Raw genomic sequence first — 23831 nt, 5'->3', positions numbered from 1 at the left:
TACAGTATAACATTGTGCCATGTGCTATCATACAGTATAACACTGTGCCATGTGCTATCATAACTATATAACGCTGTGCCATGTGCTATCATACAGTATAACACTGTGCCATGTGCTATCATACAGTATAACATTGTGCCATGTGCTATCATACAGTATAACACTGTGCCATGTGCTATCATAACTATATAACACTGTGCCATGTGCTATCATAACAGTATAACACTGTGCCATGTGCTATCATAACAGTATAACACTGTGCCATGTGCTTTCATAACAGTATAACACTGTGCCATGTGCTATCATACAGTATAACACTGTGCCATGTGCTATCATACAGTATAACATTGTGCCATGTGCTATTATACAGTATAACACTGTGCCATGTGCTATCATAACTATATAACACTGTGCCATGTGCTATCATACAGTATAACACTGTGCCATGTGCTATCATACAGTATAACACTGTGCCATGTGCTATCATACAGTATAACACTGTGCCATGTGCTATCATAACTATATAACACTGTGCCATGTGCTATCATACAGTATAACATTGTGCCATGTGCTATCATACAGTATAACACTGTGCCATGTGCTATCATACAGTATAACACTGTGCCATGTGCTATCATACAGTATAACACTGTGCCATGTGCTATCATACAGTATAACACTGTGCCATGTGCTATCATACAGTATAACACTGTGCCATGTGCTATCATACAGTATAACACTGTGCCATGTGCTATCATACAGTATAACGCTGTGCCATGTGCTATCATACAGTATAACACTGTGCCATGTGCTATCATACAGTATAACGCTGTGCCATGTGCTATCATACAGTATAACACTGTGCCATGTGCTATCATACAGTATAACACTGTGCCATGTGCTATAATAACAGTATAACACTGTGCCATGTGCTATCATAACTGTATAACATTGTGCCATGTGCTATCATACAGTATAACACTGTGCCATGTGCTATCATACAGTATAACACTGTGCCATGTGCTATCATACAGTATAACACTGTGCCATGTGCTATCATAACTGTATAACATTGTGCCATGTGCTATCATACAGTATAACACTGTGCCATGTGCTATCATACAGTATAACACTGTGCCATGTGCTATCATACAGTATAACACTGTGCCATGTGCTATCATACAGTATAACACTGTGCCATGTGCTATCATACAGTATAACACTGTGCCATGTGCTATCATACAGTATAACACTGTGCCATGTGCTATCATACAGTATAACACTGTGCCATGTGCTATCATAACAGTATAACACTGTGCCATGTGCTATCATAACTGTATAACATTGTGCCATGTGCTATCATACAGTATAACACTGTGCCATGTGCTATCATACAGTATAACACTGTGCCATGTGCTATCATACAGTATAACACTGTGCCATGTGCTATCATAACAGTATAACACTGTGCCATGTGCTATCATAACAGTATAACGCTGTGCCATGTGCTATCATACAGTATAACGCTGTGCCATGTGCTATCATACAGTATAACGCTGTGCCATGTGCTATCATAACAGTATAACACTGTGCCATGTGCTATCATACAGTATAACACTGTGCCATGTGCTATCATACAGTATAACACTGTGCCATGTGCTATCATACAGTATAACACTGTGCCATGTGCTATCATAACAGTATAACACTGTGCCATGTGCTATCATACAGTATAACGCTGTGCCATGTGCTATCATAACAATATAACGCTGTGCCATGTGCTATCATAACAGTATAACACTGTGCCATGTGCTATCATACAGTATAACGCTGTGCCATGTGCTATCATACAGTATAACGCTGTGCCATGTGCTATCATACAGTATAACACTGTGCCATGTGCTATCATACAGTATAACACTGTGCCATGTGCTATCATACAGTATAACATTGTGCCATGTGCTATCATACAGTATAACACTGTGCCATGTGCTATCATAACTATATAACGCTGTGCCATGTGCTATCATACAGTATAACGCTGTGCCATGTGCTATCATACAGTATAACATTGTGCCATGTGCTATCATACAGTATAACACTGTGCCATGTGCTATCATAACTATATAACACTGTGCCATGTGCTATCATAACAGTATAACACTGTGCCATGTGCTATCATAACAGTATAACACTGTGCCATGTGCTATCATAACAGTATAACACTGTGCCATGTGCTATCATACAGTATAACGCTGTGCCATGTGCTATCATAACTATATAACACTGTGCCATGTGCTATCATAACAGTATAACGCTGTGCCATGTGCTATCATACAGTATAACACTGTGCCATGTGCTATCATACAGTATAACACTGTGCCATGTGCTATCATACAGTATAACGCTGTGCCATGTGCTATCATACAGTATAACGCTGTGCCATGTGCTATCATACAGTATAACACTGTGCCATGTGCTATCATACAGTATAACACTGTGCCATGTGCTATCATACAGTATAACACTGTGCCATGTGCTATCATACAGTATAACACTGTGCCATGTGCTATCATACAGTATAACACTGTGCCATGTGCTATCATACAGTATAACACTGTGCCATGTGCTATCATACAGTATAACACTGTGCCATGTGCTATCATACAGTATAACACTGTGCCATGTGCTATCATAACAATATAACGCTGTGCCATGTGCTATCATAACTATATAACACTGTGCCATGTGCTATCATACAGTATAACATTGTGCCATGTGCTATCATACAGTATAACACTGTGCCATGTGCTATCATACAGTATAACACTGTGCCATGTGCTATCATACAGTATAACACTGTGCCATGTGCTATCATACAGTATAACACTGTGCCATGTGCTATCATACAGTATAACACTGTGCCATGTGCTATCATACAGTATAACACTGTGCCATGTGATATCATACAGTATAACACTGTGCCATGTGCTATCATACAGTATAACACTGTGCCATGTGCTATCATAACTATATAACACTGTGCCATGTGCTATCATACAGTATAACATTGTGCCATGTGCTATCATACAGTATAACACTGTGCCATGTGCTATCATACAGTATAACACTGTGCCATGTGCTATCATACAGTATAACACTGTGCCATGTGCTATCATACAGTATAACACTGTGCCATGTGCTATCATACAGTATAACACTGTGCCATGTGCTATCATACAGTATAACACTGTGCCATGTGATATCATACAGTATAACGCTGTGCCATGTGCTATCATACAGTATAACACTGTGCCATGTGCTATCATACAGTATAACGCTGTGCCATGTGCTATCATACAGTATAACACTGTGCCATGTGCTATCATACAGTATAACACTGTGCCATGTGCTATCATAACAGTATAACACTGTGCCATGTGCTATCATAACTGTATAACATTGTGCCATGTGCTATCATACAGTATAACACTGTGCCATGTGCTATCATACAGTATAACACTGTGCCATGTGCTATCATACAGTATAACACTGTGCCATGTGCTATCATACAGTATAACACTGTGCCATGTGCTATCATACAGTATAACACTGTGCCATGTGCTATCATACAGTATAACACTGTGCCATGTGCTATCATACAGTATAACACTGTGCCATGTGCTATCATACAGTATAACACTGTGCCATGTGCTATCATAACAGTATAACACTGTGCCATGTGCTATCATAACTGTATAACATTGTGCCATGTGCTATCATACAGTATAACACTGTGCCATGTGCTATCATACAGTATAACACTGTGCCATGTGCTATCATACAGTATAACACTGTGCCATGTGCTATCATAACAGTATAACACTGTGCCATGTGCTATCATAACAGTATAACGCTGTGCCATGTGCTATCATACAGTATAACGCTGTGCCATGTGCTATCATACAGTATAACGCTGTGCCATGTGCTATCATAACAGTATAACACTGTGCCATGTGCTATCATACAGTATAACACTGTGCCATGTGCTATCATACAGTATAACACTGTGCCATGTGCTATCATACAGTATAACACTGTGCCATGTGCTATCATAACAGTATAACACTGTGCCATGTGCTATCATACAGTATAACGCTGTGCCATGTGCTATCATAACAATATAACGCTGTGCCATGTGCTATCATAACAGTATAACACTGTGCCATGTGCTATCATACAGTATAACGCTGTGCCATGTGCTATCATACAGTATAACGCTGTGCCATGTGCTATCATACAGTATAACACTGTGCCATGTGCTATCATACAGTATAACATTGTGCCATGTGCTATCATACAGTATAACACTGTGCCATGTGCTATCATAACTATATAACGCTGTGCCATGTGCTATCATACAGTATAACGCTGTGCCATGTGCTATCATACAGTATAACATTGTGCCATGTGCTATCATACAGTATAACACTGTGCCATGTGCTATCATAACTATATAACACTGTGCCATGTGCTATCATAACAGTATAACACTGTGCCATGTGCTATCATAACAGTATAACACTGTGCCATGTGCTATCATAACAGTATAACACTGTGCCATGTGCTATCATACAGTATAACGCTGTGCCATGTGCTATCATAACTATATAACACTGTGCCATGTGCTATCATAACAGTATAACGCTGTGCCATGTGCTATCATACAGTATAACACTGTGCCATGTGCTATCATACAGTATAACACTGTGCCATGTGCTATCATACAGTATAACGCTGTGCCATGTGCTATCATACAGTATAACGCTGTGCCATGTGCTATCATACAGTATAACACTGTGCCATGTGCTATCATACAGTATAACACTGTGCCATGTGCTATCATACAGTATAACACTGTGCCATGTGCTATCATACAGTATAACACTGTGCCATGTGCTATCATACAGTATAACACTGTGCCATGTGCTATCATACAGTATAACACTGTGCCATGTGCTATCATACAGTATAACACTGTGCCATGTGCTATCATACAGTATAACACTGTGCCATGTGCTATCATAACAATATAACGCTGTGCCATGTGCTATCATAACAGTATAACACTGTGCCATGTGCTATCATACAGTATAACACTGTGCCATGTGCTACTGCACCGACACACTTTATTCGAGCAAATACCCAGTATGTACCTGGCAGATACCTGGAATGCGCCGCTCCTCACCTCTGACAAGCCCCGTTGCGTTTGCCTTCCCAGCCTGGGTTCATGCCTGGCTGACGGGCGGCTGATCTGTTAAATGATAATGATTAGAATTTAATAGGCTGCAATGCTTCGCGTGTCTACCAGATGGCATAAATTCATGAATTGTAATGCAGTATATATATATATATACTGTGCAGTATTGCAGCCAGCGGGAATAAAATGCTTCAATCCCTGCCTGGAAAATACCTCAATGCACTCGGGCAGAAAACAGTCACAAACCTCAATACACCCGGGTATACCCGAATTCGTGGGACTAGCCGAGCTCGAATAAAGTGTGTCGCCAGTGTATCATACAGTATAACGCTGTGCCATGTGCTATCATAACAATATAACGCTGTGCCATGTGCTATCATACAGTATAACACTGTGCCATGTGCTATCATACAGTATAACACTGTGCCATGTGCTATCATAACTGTATAACACTGTGCCATGTGCTATCATACAGTATAACACTGTGCCATGTGCTATCATACAGTATAACACTGTGCCATGTGCTATCATACAGTATAACACTGTGCCATGTGCTATCATACAGTATAACACTGTGCCATGTGCTATCATACAGTATAACGCTGTGCCATGTGCTATCATAACAATATAACGCTGTGCCATGTGCTATCATACAGTATAACACTGTGCCATGTGCTATCATACAGTATAACACTGTGCCATGTGCTATCATACAGTATAACACTGTGCCATGTGCTAGCATACAGTATAACGCTGTGCCATGTGCTATCATAACAGTATAACACTGTGCCATGTGCTATCATACAGTATAACGCTGTGCCATGTGCTATCATAACAATATAACGCTGTGCCATGTGCTATCATACAGTATAACGCTGTGCCATGTGCTATCATACAGTATAACACTGTGCCATGTGCTATCATACAGTATAACGCTGTGCCATGTGCTATCATACAGTATAACACTGTGCCATGTGCTATCATACAGTATAACGCTGTGCCATGTGCTATCATACAGTATAACGCTGTGCCATGTGCTATCATACAGTATAACACTGTGCCAAGTGCTATCATACAGTATAACACTGTGCCATGTGCTATCATACAGTATAACACTGTGCCATGTGCTATCATAACAGTATAACACTGTGCCATGTGCTATCATACAGTATAACACTGTGCCATGTGCTATCATACAGTATAACACTGTGCCATATGCTATCATACAGTATAACACTGTGCCATGTGCTATCATACAGTATAACACTGTGCCAAGTGCTATCATACAGTATAACACTGTGCCATGTGCTATCATACAGTATAACACTGTGCCATGTGCTATCATAACAGTATAACACTGTGCCATGTGCTATCATACAGTATAACACTGTGCCATGTGCTATCATAACTATATAACACTGTGCCACGTGCTATCATACAGTATAACACTGTGCCATGTGCTATCATAACTATATTACACTGTGCCATGTGCTATCATAACAGTATAACACTGTGCCATGTGCTATCATACAGTATAACACTGTGCCATGTGCTATCATAACTATATAACACTGTGCCATGTGCTATCATAACAGTATAACACTGTGCCATGTGCTATCATACAGTATAACACTGTGCCATGTGCTATCATACAGTATAACACTGTGCCATGTGCTATCATACAGTATAACACTGTGCCATGTGCTTTCATAACTATATAACACTGTGCCATGTGCTATCATAACAGTATAACGCTGTGCCATGTGCTATCATACAGTATAACGCTGTGCCATGTGCTATCATAACAATATAACGCTGTGCCATGTGCTATCATACAGTATAACGCTGTGCCATGTGCTATCATACAGTATAACGCTGTGCCATGTGCTATCATACAGTATAACACTGTGCCATGTGCTATCATACAGTATAACACTGTGCCATGTGCTATCATAACAGTATAACACTGTGCCATGTGCTATCATACAGTATAACACTGTGCCATGTGCTATCATACAGTATAACACTGTGCCATGTGCTATCATACAGTATAACACTGTGCCATGTGCTATCATAACAATATAACGCTGTGCCATGTGCTATCATAACAGTATAACGCTGTGCCATGTGCTATCATACAGTGTAACACTGTGCCATGTGCTATCAAACAGTATAACGCTGTGCCATGTGCCATCATACAGTATAACGCTGTGCCATGTGCTATCATACAGTATAACACTGTGCCATGTGCTATCATACAGTATAACACTGTGCCATGTGCTATCATACAGTATAACACTGTGCCATGTGCTATCATACAGTATAACACTGTGCCATGTGCTATCATACAGTATAACACTGTGCAATGTGCTATCATACAGTATAACACTGTGCCATGTGATATCATACAGTATAACGCTGTGCCATGTGCTATCATACAGTATAACACTGTGCCATGTGCTATCATACAGTATAACACTGTGCCATGTGCTATCATACAGTATAACACTGTGCCATGTGCTATCATAACTATATAACACTGTGCCATGTGCTATCATAACAGTATAACACTGTGCCATGTGCTATCATACATTATAACACTGTGCCATGTGCTATCATACAGTATAACACTGTGCCATGTGCTATCATACAGTATAACACTGTGCCATGTGCTATCATACAGTATAACACTGTGCCATGTGCTATCATACAGTATAACACTGTGCCATGTGCTATCATACAGTATAACACTGTGCCATGTGCTATCATAACTATATAACGCTGTGCCATGTGCTATCATACAGTATAACACTGTGCCATGTGCTATCATACAGTATAACACTGTGCCATGTGCTATCATACAGTATAACGCTGTGCCATGTGCTATCATACAGTATAACACTGTGCCAAGTGCTATCATACAGTATAACACTGTGCCATGTGCTATCATACAGTATAACACTGTGCCATGTGCTATCATACAGTATAACACTGTGCCATGTGCTATCATACAGTATAACACTGTGCCATGTGCTATCATACAGTATAACACTGTGCCATGTGCTATCATACAGTATAACACTGTGCCATGTGCTATCATAACTATATAACGCTGTGCCATGTGCTATCATACAGTATAACACTGTGCCATGTGCTATCATACAGTATAACACTGTGCCATGTGCTATCATAACAATATAACGCTGTGCCAGGTGCTATCATAACAGTATAACACTGTGCCATGTGCTATCATACAATATAACGCTGTGCCATGTGCTATCATACAGTATAACGCTGTGCCATGTGCTATCATAACAGTATAACACTGTGCCATGTGCTATCATACAGTATAACACTGTGCCATGTGCTATCATAACTATATAACACTGTGCCATGTGCTATCATACAGTATAACACTGTGCCATGTGCTATCATACAGTATAACACTGTGCCATGTGCTATCATAACAGTATAACTCTGTGCCATGTGCTATCATACAGTATAACACTGTGCCATGTGCTATCATAACAGTATAACGCTGTGCCATGTGCTATCATACAGTATAACACTGTGCCATGTGCTATCATACAGTATAACACTGTGCCATGTGCTATCATAACAGTATAACGCTGTGCCATGTGCTATCATACAGTATAACACTGTGCCATGTGCTATCATACAGTATAACACTGTGCCATGTGCTATCATACAGTATAACACTGTGCCATGTGCTATCATACAGTATAACGTTGTGCCATGTGCTATCATACAGTATAACACTGTGCCATGTGCTATCATACAGTATAACACTGTGCCATGTGCTATCATACAGTATAACACTGTGCCATGTGATATCATACAGTATAACACTGTGCCATGTGCTATCATAACAGTATAACACTGTGCCATGTGCTATCATACAGTATAACACTGTGCCATGTGCTATCATACAGTATAACGCTGTGCCATGTGCTATCATAACTGTATAACACTGTGCCATGTGCTATCATAACAGTATAACACTGTGCCATGTGCTATCATAACAGTATAACACTGTGCCATGTGCTATCATACAGTATAACACTGTGCCATGTGCTATCATAACAGTATAACACTGTGCCATGTGATATCATACAGTATAACACTGTGCCATGTGCTATCATACAGTATAACACTGTGCCTAGTGCTATCATACAGTATAACACTGTGCCATGTGCTATCATACAGTATAACACTGTGCCATGTGCTATCATACAGTATAACGCTGTGCCATGTGCTATCATACAGTATAACACTGTGCCATGTGCTATCATACAGTATAACGCTGTGCCATGTGCTATCATACAGTATAACACTGTGCCATGTGCTATCATACAGTATAACACTGTGCCATGTGCTATCATACAGTATAACACTGTGCCATGTGCTATCATACAGTATAACACTGTGCCATGTGCTATCATACAGTATAACACTGTGCCATGTGCTATCAAACAGTATAACACTGTGCCATGTGCTATCATACAGTATAACACTGTGCCATGTGCTATCATACAGTATAACACTGTGCCATGTGCTATCATACAGTATAACGCTGTGCCATGTGCTATCATACAGTATAACACTGTGCCAAGTGCTATCATACAGTATAACACTGTGCCATGTGCTATCATACAGTATAACACTGTGCCATGTGCTATCATACAGTATAACGCTGTGCCATGTGCTATCATACAGTATAACGCTGTGCCATGTGCTATCATACAGTATAACGCTGTGCCATGTGCTATCATACAGTATAACGCTGTGCCATGTGCTATCATACAGTATAACGCTGTGCCATGTGCTATCATAACTGTATAACACTGTGCCATGTGCTATCATAACAGTATAACACTGTGCCATGTGCTATCATACAGTATAACACTGTGCCATGTGCTATCATAACAGTATAACACTGTGCCATGTGATATCATACAGTATAACACTGTGCCATGTGCTATCATAACAGTATAACACTGTGCCATGTGCTATCATACAGTATAACACTGTGCCATGTGCTATCATACAGTATAACGCTGTGCCATGTGCTATCATAACTGTATAACACTGTGCCATGTGCTATCATAACAGTATAACACTGCCATGTGCTATCATACAGTATAACACTGTGCCATGTGCTATCATAACAGTATAACACTGTGCCATGTGATATCATACAGTATAACACTGTGCCATGTGCTATCATACAGTATAACACTGTGCCATGTGCTATCATACAGTATAACACTGTGCCATGTGCTATCATACAGTATAACACTGTGCCATGTGCTATCATACAGTATAACGCTTTGCCATGTGCTATCATACAGTATAACACTGTGCCATGTGCTATCATACAGTATAACACTGTGCCATGTGCTATCATACAGTATAACACTGTGCCAAGTGCTATCATACAGTATAACACTGTGCCATGTGCTATCATACAGTATAACACTGTGCCATGTGCTATCATAACAGTATAACGCTGTGCCATGTGCTATCATAACAGTATAACACTGTGCCATGTGCTATCATACAGTATAACACTGTGCCATGTGCTATCATACAGTATAACACTGTGCCATGTGATATAATAATAATAATAACACACAGCACAGTTAGTTAGTATGTATAATATGACCTGTGCCGTGTTAGTATGTATAATATGACCTGTGCCATGTTAGTATGTATAATATGACCTGTGCCATGTTAGTATGTATAATATGACCTGTGCCGTGTTAGTATGTATATGGCATGTGCCGTGTTAGTATGTATAATATGACCTGTGCCGTGTTAGTATGTATAATATGACCTGTGCCGTGTTAGTATGTATAATATGACCTGTGCCATGTTAGTATGTATAATATGACCTGTGCCGTGTTAGTATGTATATGGCATGTGCCGTGTTACTATGTATAATATGACCTGTGCCATGTTAGTATGTATAATATGACCTGTGCCATGTTAGTATGTATAATATGACCTGTGCCGTGTTAGTATGTATAATATGACCTGTGTCATGTTAGTATGTATAATATGACCTGTGCCGTGTTAGTATGTATATGGCCTTTGCCGTGTTAGTATGTATAATATGACCTGTGCCAGCTTAGTATGTATAATATGACCTGTGCCATGTTAGTATGTATAATATGACCTGTGCCATGTTAGTATGTATAATATGACCTGTGCCGTGTTAGTATGTATATGGCCTGTGCCGTGTTAGTATGTATAATATGACCAGTGCCATGTTAGTATGTAGAATATGACCTGTGCCGTGTTAGTATGTATAATATGACCTGTGGCATGTTAGTATGTATAATATGACCTGTGCCGTGTTAGTATGTATAATATGACCTGTGCCGTGTTAGTATGTATAATATGACCTGTGGCATGTTAGTATGTATAATATGACCTGTGCCGTGTTAGTATGTATAATATGACCTGTGTCATGTTAGTATGTATAATATGACCTGTGCCGTGTTAGTATGTATATGGCCTTTGCCGTGTTAGTATGTATAATATGACCTGTGCCAGCTTAGTATGTATAATATGACCTGTGCCATGTTAGTATGTATAATATGACCTGTGCCATGTTAGTATGTATAATATGACCTGTGCCGTGTTAGTATGTATATGGCCTGTGCCGTGTTAGTATGTATAATATGACCAGTGCCATGTTAGTATGTATAATATGACCTGTGCCGTGTTAGTATGTATAATATGACCTGTGGCATGTTAGTATGTATAATATGACCTGTGCCGTGTTAGTATGTATATGGCCTGTGCCGTGTTAGTATGTATAATATGACCTGTGCCATGTTAGTATGTATAATATGACCTGTGCCGTGTTAGTATGTATATGGCCTGTGCCGTGTTAGTATGTATAATATGACCTGTGCCGTGTTAGTATGTATATGGCCTGTGCCGTGTTAGTATGTATAATATGACCTGTGCCGTGTTAGTATGTATAATATGACCTGTGCCATGTTAGTATGTATAATATGACCTGTGCCATGTTAGTATGTATAATATGACCTGTGCCATGTTAGTATGTATAATATGACCTGTGCCGTGTTAGTATGTATATGGCCTGTGCCGTGTTAGTATGTATAATATGACCTGTGCCGTGTTAGTATGTATAATATGACCTGTGCCATGTTAGTATGTATAATATGACCTGTGCCGTGTTAGTATGTATAATATGGCCTGTGCCGTGTTAGTATGTATAATATGACCTGTGCCGTGTTAGTATGTATATGGCCTGTGCCGAGTTAGTATGTATAATATGACCTGTGCCGTGTTAGTATGTATATGGCATGTGCCATGTTAGTATGTATAATATGACCTGTGCCAGCTTAGTATGTATAATATGACCTGTGCCATGTTAGTATGTATAATATGACCTGTGCCATGTTAGTATGTATAATATGACCTGTGCCGTGTTAGTATGTATATGGCCTGTGCCGTGTTAGTATGTATAATATGACCAGTGCCATGTTAGTATGTATAATATGACCAATACCATGTTAGTATGTATAATATGACCTGTGCCGTGTTAGTATGTATAATATGACCTGTGCCGTGTTAGTATGTATAATATGACCTGTGCCGTGTTAGTATGTATAATATGACCTGTGCCGTGTTAGTATGTATAATATGACCTGTGCCGTGTTAGTATGTATAATATGACCTGTGCCGTGTTAGTATGTATAATATGACCTGTGCCGTGTTAGTATGTATAATATGACCTGTGCCGTGTTAGTGTGTATAATATGACCTGTGCCGTGTTAGTGTGTATAATATGACCTGTGCCGTGTTAGTATGTATAATATGACCTGTGCCGTGTTAGTATGTATAATATGACTTGTGCCGTGTTAGTATGTATAATATGACCTGTGCCGTGTTAGTATGTATATGGCCTGTGCCGTGTTAGTATGTATAATATGACCTGTGCCAGCTTAGTATATATATGACCTGTGCCATGTTAGTATGTATAATATGACCTGTGCCATGTTAGTATGTATAATATGACCTGTGCCGTGTTAGTATGTATATGGCCTGTGCCGTGTTAGTATGTATAATATGACCTGTGCCGTGTTAGTATGTATAATATGGCCTGTGCCGTGTTACTATGTATAGGTCATATTATATATTATAACGCTGTGCCATGTGCTATCATACAGTATAACACTGTGCCATGTGCTATCATACAGTATAACACTGTGCCATGTGCTATCATACAGTATAACACTGTGCCATGTGCTATCATACAGTATAACACTGTGCCATGTGCTATCGTACAGTATAACACTGTGCCATGTGCTATCGTACAGTATAACGCTGTGCCATGTGCTATCATACAGTATAACACTGTGCCATGTGCTATCATACAGTATAACACTGTGCCATGTGCTATCATACAGTATAACACTGTGCCATGTGCTATCATACAGTATAACACTGTGCCATGTGCTATCATACAGTATAACACTGTGCCATGTGCTATCATACAGTATAACACTGTGCCATGTGCTATCATACAGTATAACACTGTGCCATGTGCTATCATACAGTATAACACTGTGCCATGTGCTATCATAACTGTATAACGCTGTGCCATGTGCTATCATACAGTATAACACTGTGCCATGTGCTATCATACAGTATAACACTGTGCCATGTGCTATCATACAGTATAACACTGTGCCATGTGCTATCATACAGTATAACACTGTGCCATGTGCTATCATACAGTATAACACTGTGCCATGTGCTATCATACAGTATAACACTGTGCCATGTGCTATCATACAGTATAACACTGTGCCATGTGCTGTCATACAGTATAACACTGTGCCATGTGCTATCATACAGTATAACGCTGTACCATGTGCTATCATAACAGTATAACACTGTGCCATGTGCTATCATACAGTATAACACTGTGCCATGTGCTATCATACAGTATAACACTGTGCCATGTGCTATCAAACAGTATAACACTGTGCCATGTGCTATCATACAGTATAACACTGTGCCATGTGCTATCATACAGTATAACACTGTGCCATGTGCTATCATACAGTATAACGCTGTGCCATGTGCTATCATACAGTATAACACTGTGCCAAGTGCTATCATACAGTATAACACTGTGCCATGTGCTATCATACAGTATAACACTGTGCCATGTGCTATCATAACAGTATAACACTGTGCCATGTGCTATCATACAGTATAACACTGTGCCATGTGCTATCATACAGTATAACACTGTGCCATGTGCTATCATACAGTATAACGCTGTGCCATGTGCTATCATACAGTATAACGCTGTGCCATGTGCTATCATACAGTATAACGCTGTGCCATGTGCTATCATACAGTATAACGCTGTGCCATGTGCTATCATACAGTATAACGCTGTGCCATGTGCTATCATACAGTATAACACTGTGCCATGTGCTATCATACAGTATAACACTGTGCCATGTGCTATCATACAGTATAACGCTGTGCCATGTGCTATCATAACTGTATAACACTGTGCCATGTGCTATCATAACAGTATAACACTGTGCCATGTGCTATCATACTGTATAACACTGTGCCATGTGCTATCATAACAGTATAACACTGTGCCATGTGATATCATACAGTATAACACTGTGCCATGTGCTATCATAACAGTATAACACTGTGCCATGTGCTATCATACAGTATAACACTGTGCCATGTGCTATCATACAGTATAACGCTGTGCCATGTGCTATCATAACTGTATAACACTGTGCCATGTGCTATCATAACAGTATAACACTGTGCCATGTGCTATCATACAGTATAACACTGTGCCATGTGCTATCGTAACAGTATAACACTGTGCCATGTGATATCATACAGTATAACACTGTGCCATGTGCTATCATACAGTATAACACTGTGCCATGTGCTATCATACAGTATAACACTGTGCCATGTGCTATCATACAGTATAACACTGTGCCATGTGCTATCATACAGTATAACGCTGTGCCATGTGCTATCATACAGTATAACACTGTGCCATGTGCTATCATACAGTATAACGCTGTGCCATGTGCTATCATACAGTATAACACTGTGCCATGTGCTATCATACAGTATAACACTGTGCCATGTGCTATCATACAGTATAACACTGTGCCATGTGCTATCATACAGTATAACACTGTGCCATGTGCTATCATACAGTATAACACTGTGCCATGTGCTATCATACAGTATAACACTGTGCCATGTGCTATCAAACAGTATAACACTGTGCCATGTGCTATCATACAGTATAACACTGTGCCATGTGCTATCATACAGTATAACACTGTGCCATGTGCTATCATACAGTATAACGCTGTGCCATGTGCTATCATACAGTATAACACTGTGCCAAGTGCTATCATACAGTAGAACACTGTGCCATGTGCTATCATACAGTATAACACTGTGCCATGTGCTATCATAACAGTATAACACTGTGCCATGTGCTATCATACAGTATAACACTGTGCCATGTGCTATCATACAGTATAACACTGTGCCATGTGCTATCATACAGTATAACGCTGTGCCATGTGCTATCATACAGTATAACGCTGTGCCATGTGCTATCATACAGTATAACGCTGTGCCATGTGCTATCATACAGTATAACGCTGTGCCATGTGCTATCATACAGTATAACGCTGTGCCATGTGCTATCATACAGTATAACACTGTGCCATGTGCTATCATACAGTATAACACTGTGCCATGTGCTATCATACAGTATAACGCTGTGCCATGTGCTATCATAACTGTATAACACTGTGCCATGTGCTATCATAACAGTATAACACTGTGCCATGTGCTATCATACAGTATAACACTGTGCCATGTGCTATCATAACAGTATAACACTGTGCCATGTGCTATCATACAGTATAACACTGTGCCATGTGCTATCATACAGTATAACGCTGTGCCATGTGCTATCATACAGTATAACACTGTGCCATGTGCTATCATACAGTATAACACTGTGCCATGTGCTATCATACAGTATAACGCTGTGCCATGTGCTATCATAACTGTATAACACTGTGCCATGTGCTATCATAACAGTATAACACTGTGCCATGTGCTATCATACAGTATAACACTGTGCCATGTGCTATCATAACAGTATAACACTGTGCCATGTGATATCATACAGTATAACACTGTGCCATGTGCTATCATACAGTATAACACTGTGCCATGTGCTATCATACAGTATAACACTGTGCCATGTGCTATCATACAGTATAACACTGTGCCATGTGCTATCATACAGTATAACGCTGTGCCATGTGCTATCATACAGTATAACACTGTGCCATGTGCTATCATACAGTATAACACTGTGCCATGTGCTATCATACAGTATAACACTGTGCCAAGTGCTATCATACAGTATAACACTGTGCCATGTGCTATCATACAGTATAACACTGTGCCATGTGCTATCATAACAGTATAACGCTGTGCCATGTGCTATCATAACAGTATAACACTGTGCCATGTGCTATCATACAGTATAACACTGTGCCATGTGCTATCATACAGTATAACACTGTGCCATGTGCTATCATACAGTATAACACTGTGCCATGTGATATAATAATAATAATAACACACAGCACAGTTAGTTAGTATGTATAATATGACCTGTGCCGTGTTAGTATGTATAATATGACCTGTGCCATGTTAGTATGTATAATATGACCTGTGCCATGTTAGTATGTATAATATGACCTGTGCCGTGTTAGTATGTATATGGCATGTGCCGTGTTAGTATGTATAATATGACCTGTGCCGTGTTAGTATGTATAATATGACCTGTGCCGTGTTAGTATGTATAATATGACCTGTGCCATGTTAGTATGTATAATATGACCTGTGCCGTGTTAGTATGTATATGGCATGTGCCGTGTTACTATGTATAATATGACCTGTGCCATGTTAGTATGTATAATATGACCTGTGTCGTGTTAGTATGTATAATATGACCTGTGTCGTGTTAGTATGTATAATATGACCTGTGCCGTGTTAGTATGTATAATATGACCTGTGCCGTGTTAGTATGTATATGGCCTTTGCCGTGTTAGTATGTATAATATGACCTGTGCCAGCTTAGTATGTATAATATGACCTGTGCCATGTTAGTATGTATAATATGACCTGTGCCATGTTAGTATGTATAATATGACCTGTGCCGTGTTAGTATGTATATGGCCTGTGCCGTGTTAGTATGTATAATATGACCAGTGCCATGTTAGTATGTATAATATGACCTGTGCCGTGTTAGTATGTATAATATGACCTGTGGCATGTTAGTATGTATAATATGACCTGTGCCGTGTTAGTATGTATAATATGACCTGTGCCGTGTTAGTATGTATAATATGACCTGTGGCATGTTAGTATGTATAATATGACCTGTGCCGTGTTAGTATGTATAATATGACCTGTGTCATGTTAGTATGTATAATATGACCTGTGCCGTGTTAGTATGTATATGGCCTTTGCCGTGTTAGTATGTATAATATGACCTGTGCCAGCTTAGTATGTATAATATGACCTGTGCCATGTTAGTATGTATAATATGACCTGTGCCATGTTAGTATGTATAATATGACCTGTGCCGTGTTAGTATGTATATGGCCTGTGCCGTGTTAGTATGTATAATATGACCAGTGCCATGTTAGTATGTATAATATGACCTGTGCCGTGTTAGTATGTATAATATGACCTGTGGCATGTTAGTATGTATAATATGACCTGTGCCGTGTTAGTATGTATATGGCCTGTGCCGTGTTAGTATGTATAATATGACCTGTGCCATGTTAGTATGTATAATATGACCTGTGCCGTGTTAGTATGTATATGGCCTGTGCCGTGTTAGTATGTATAATATGACCTGTGCCGTGTTAGTATGTATATGGCCTGTGCCGTGTTAGTATGTATAATATGACCTGTGCCGTGTTAGTATGTATAATATGACCTGTGCCATGTTAGTATGTATAATATGACCTGTGCCATGTTAGTATGTATAATATGACCTGTGCCATGTTAGTATGTATAATATGACCTGTGCCGTGTTAGTATGTATATGGCCTGTGCCGTGTTAGTATGTATAATATGACCTGTGCCGTGTTAGTATGTACAATATGACCTGTGCCATGTTAGTATGTATAATATGACCTGTGCCGTGTTAGTATGTATAATATGGCCTGTGCCGTGTTAGTATGTATAATATGACCTGTGCCGTGTTAGTATGTATATGGCCTGTGCCGAGTTAGTATGTATAATATGACCTGTGCCGTGTTAGTATGTATAATATGACCTGTGCCGTGTTAGTATGTATATGGCATGTGCCATGTTAGTATGTATAATATGACCTGTGCCAGCTTAGTATGTATAATATGACCTGTGCCATGTTAGTATGTATAATATGACCTGTGCCATGTTAGTATGTATAATATGACCTGTGCCGTGTTAGTATGTATATGGCCTGTGCCGTGTTAGTATGTATAATATGACCAGTGCCATGTTAGTATGTATAATATGACCAATACCATGTTAGTATGTATAATATGACCTGTGCCGTGTTAGTATGTATAATATGACCTGTGCCGTGTTAGTATGTATAATATGACCTGTGCCGTGTTAGTATGTATAATATGACCTGTGCCGTGTTAGTATGTATAATATGACCTGTGCCGTGTTAGTATGTATAATATGACCTGTGCCGTGTTAGTATGTATAATATGACCTGTGCCGTGTTAGTGTGTATAATATGACCTGTGCCGTGTTAGTGTGTATAATATGACCTGTGCCGTGTTAGTATGTATAATATGACCTGTGCCGTGTTAGTATGTATAATATGACCTGTGCCGTGTTAGTATGTATAATATGACCTGTGCCGTGTTAGTATGTATAATATGACCTGTGCCGTGTTAGTATGTATAATATGACCTGTGCCATGTTAGTATGTATAATATGACATGTGCCGTGTTAGTATGTATAATATGACCTGTGCCGTGTTAGTATGTATAATATGGCCTGTGCCGTGTTACTATGTATAATATGACCTGTGCCGTGTTACTATGTATAATATGACCTGTGCCGTGTTACTATGTATAATATGACCTGTGCCGTGTTAGTATGTATAATATGACCTGTGCCATGTTAGTATGTATAATATGACCTGTGCCGTGTTAGTATGTATATGGCCTGTGCCGTGTTAGTATGTATAATATGACCTGTGCCAGCTTAGTATATATATGACCTGTGCCATGTTAGTATGTATAATATGACCTGTGCCATGTTAGTATGTATAATATGACCTGTGCCGTGTTAGTATGTATAATATGACCTGTGCCATGTTAGTATGTATAATATGACCTGTGCCGTGTTAGTATGTATATGGCCTGTGCCGTGTTAGTATGTATAATATGACCTGTGCCAGCTTAGTATATATATGACCTGTGCCATGTTAGTATGTATAATATGACCTGTGCCATGTTAGTATGTATAATATGACCTGTGCCGTGTTAGTATGTATAATATGGCCTGTGCCGTGTTAGTATGTATAATATGACCTGTGCCGTGTTAGTATGTATAATATGACCTGTGCCGTGTTACTATGTATAATATGACCTGTGCCGTGTTAGTATGTATAATATGACCTGTGCCATGTTAGTATGTATAATATGACCTGTGCCTTGTTAGTATGTATAATATGACCTGTGCCGTGTTAGTATGTATAATATGACCTGTGCCGTGTTAGTATGTATAATATGACCTGTGCCATGTTAGTATGTATAATATGACCTGTGCCATGTTAGTATGTATAATATGACCTGTGCCATGTTAGTATGTATAATATGACCTGTGCCATGTTAGTATGTATAATATGACCTGTGCCATGTTACTATGTATAATATGGCCTGTGCCGTGTTAGTATGTATAATATGACCTGTGCCATGTTAGTATGTATAATATGACCAATACCATGTTAGTATGTATAATATGACCTGTGCCGTGTTAGTATGTATAATATGACCTGTGCCGTGTTAGTATGTATATGGCTTGTGCCGTGTTAGTATGTATAATATGACCTGTGCCAGCTTAGTATGTATATGACCTGTGCCATGTTAGTATGTATAATATGACCTGTGCCATGTTAGTATGTATAATATGACCTGTGCCGTGTTAGTATGTATAATATGGCCTGTGCCGTGTTAGTATGTATAATATGACCTGTGCCGTGTTAGTATGTATAATATGACCTATGCCGTGTTACTATGTATAATATGACCTGTGCCGTGTTAGTATGTATAATATGACCTGTGCCATGTTAGTATGTATAATATGACCTGTGCCATGTTAGTAACACGGCACAGGTCATATTATACATACTAACATGGCACAGGTCATATTATACATACTAACATGGCACAGGTCATATTATACATAGTAACACGGCATAGGTCATATTATACATACTAACATGGCACAGGTCATATTATACATACTAACATGGCACAGGTCATATTATACATACTAACACGGCACAGGTCATATTATACATAGTAACACGGCACAGGTCATATTATACATACTAACACGGCACAGGTCATATTATACATACTAACACGGCACAGGCCATATACATACTAACACGGCACAGGTCATATTATACATACTAACATGGCACAGGTCATATTATACATACTAACATGGCACAGGTCATATATATATATACTAAGCTGGCACAGGTCATATTATACATACTAACACGGCACAGGCCATATACATACTAACACGGCACAGGTCATATTATACATACTAACACGGCACAGGTCATATTATACATAGTAACACGGCACAGGTCATATTATACATAGTAACACGGCACAGGTCATATTATACATAGTAACACGGCACAGGTCATATTATACATAGTAACACGGCACAGGCCATATTATACATACTAACACGGCACAGGTCATATTATACATACTAACACGGCACAGGCCATATACATACTAACACGGCACAGGTCATATTATACATACTAACATGGCACAGGTCATATTATACATACTAACATGGCACAGGTCATATATATACTAAGCTGGCACAGGTCATATTATACATACTAACACGGCACAGGCCATATACATACTAACACGGCACAGGTCATATTATACATACTAACACGGCACAGGTCATATTATACATAGTAACACGGCACAGGTCATATTATACATAGTAACACGGCACAGGCCATATTATACATACTAACACGGCACAGGTCATATTATACATACTAACACGGCACAGGCCATATTATACATAGTAACATGGCACAGGTCATATTATACATACTAACATGGCACAGGTCATATTATACATACTAACACGGCACAGGTCATATTATACATACTAACACGGCACAGGTCATATTACACATAGTAACACGGCACAGGTCATATTATACATACTAACACGGCACAGGTCATATTATACATAGTATGTATAATATGACCTGTGCCATGTTACTATGTATAATATGGCCTGTGCCGTGTTAGTATGTATAATATGGCCTGTGCCGTGTTAGTATGTATAATATGACCTGTGCCGTGTTAGTATGTATAATATGACCTGTGCCAGCTTAGTATGTATAATATGACCTGTGCCGTGTTACTATGTATAATATGACCTGTGCCGTGTTAGTATGTATAATATGACCTGTGCCGTGTTAGTATGTATAATATGACCTGTGCCAGCTTAGTATGTATAATATGACCTGTGCCGTGTTAGTATGTATAATATGACCTGTGCCGTGTTAGTATGTATAATATGACCTGTGCCGTGTTAGTATGTATGATATGACCTGTGCCGTGTTAGTATGTATAATATGACCTGTGCCGTGTTAGTATGTATAATATGACCTGTTCCGTGTTAGTATGTATAATTTGACCCGCCTCCCTTCCCAGAGATCGTGCAGAAAGTGCGGAACGGTCAGCGTCCGTACTTCCGTCCCACGGTGGACACAAGCTGTCACAGTGAGGAGCTCGGGGTCCTGATGGACAGATGCTGGGCTGAGGACCCCCTGGACCGGCCGGACTTCAGCCAGATCAAGATCTACATCTGCAAGTTCAACAAGTGAGGAACCCAGGAAGGAGGGGGGACACGGAGTGGGACGGGGGGGACACTTAGTGGGACAGGCAGTGGGACAGGGGGGACACAGTGGGACAGGCAGTGGGACAGGGGAGACATGGAGTGGGACAGGGAGTGGGACAGGGAGTGGGACGGGGGGACACGGAGTGGGACAGGGAGTGGGACGGGGGGACACGGAGTGGGACGGGGGGACACGGAGTGGGACGGGGGGACACGGAGTGGGACAGGGAGTGGGACAGGGAGTGGGACAGGGGAGACACGGAGTGGGACGGGGGGACACGGAGTGGGACAGGGAGTGGGACAGGGAGTGGGACAGGGAGTGGGACAGCGAGTGGGACGGGAGACACGGAGTGGGACAGGGGGTGGGACAGGGAGTCGGACAGGGAGTGGGACAGGAAGTGGGACAGGGGGACACACATGGGTCGGGCCACTGCGCATGTACGGTGAGACCCGGCATTGTTTTTTTGCTCGATGGTAACGGGCGGCTGGCGCACGCCTATTAGTATTGTGACATCACGCGTGTTACGGTTTTTCGTTACAAAGCAAAGATTTTTCCCCATGTAAACCCAGTACGCGCCAACAAAAAGTTTCACTTCAATACATAATATAGTATTAAGTTAGGAATTATATTGGAAAATGATTAGCTACCTCTGCAAAGATAAGGCGAGACAAGCAGGGGAAGACATGCTGTATGTGATTTAAGAAACTTGGTATGTTTAATGTCTGCTAAGATGAATAATATATGATTATCAGTTTGCAATCAAAGGTTAGTTAAATAGTTAGTAAGACAATGCAAGAGAGAGATCCGAAAAGATTAGGAACATATTGTAGTTAATCCTATAGTTACTTGGTGGCATAACAAAGAAGGGTCTTCTAAATCACAGTAAATGTTGCTAAATGAAGAAATCGTGTCCTATACATTTAAGAAAAACAGGTTATTGCTAAAAAGTATAAAGATTGCATTTGGATTTATAGAATTCAGAATCATTTAACACCCAAGCTAAGAAGCAGCTAAGGATTCCCCACTCTATAACTACGTGCTATACCAAGCTAAGGATTCCCCACTCTATAACTACATGCTGTACCAAGCTAAGGATTCCCCACTCTATAACTACATGCTATACCAGGCTAAGGATTCCCCACTCTATAACTAAATGCTGTACCAAGCTAAGGATTCCCCACTCTATAACTACATGCTATACCAAGCTAAGGATTCCCCACTCTATAACTACATGCTATACCAAGCTAAGGACTCCCCACTCTATAACTACATGCTATA

General features: G+C 39.9%; 1 protein-coding gene across 1 annotated transcript in view; it reads left to right on the top strand.

Annotated features, from left to right (window-relative positions):
• Positions 1–23831, top strand: part of LOC142484949 (atrial natriuretic peptide receptor 2-like) — a 203079-nt gene that overhangs the window by 73477 nt on the left and 105771 nt on the right. The window contains exon 9 of the mRNA XM_075584203.1: positions 22369–22537. Within this exon, the coding sequence (XP_075440318.1) occupies positions 22369–22537 (169 nt within the window). The remainder of the gene's footprint in view (positions 1–22368; positions 22538–23831) is intronic.

This window comes from Ascaphus truei, unplaced genomic scaffold, assembly GCF_040206685.1.
Source record: "Ascaphus truei isolate aAscTru1 unplaced genomic scaffold, aAscTru1.hap1 HAP1_SCAFFOLD_478, whole genome shotgun sequence".
In the NCBI taxonomy this organism is placed as follows: Eukaryota; Metazoa; Chordata; class Amphibia; order Anura; family Ascaphidae; genus Ascaphus; species Ascaphus truei.
Note: the sequence above shows the minus strand (reverse complement) of the source record. Positions and strands in the feature narration are given on the sequence as shown.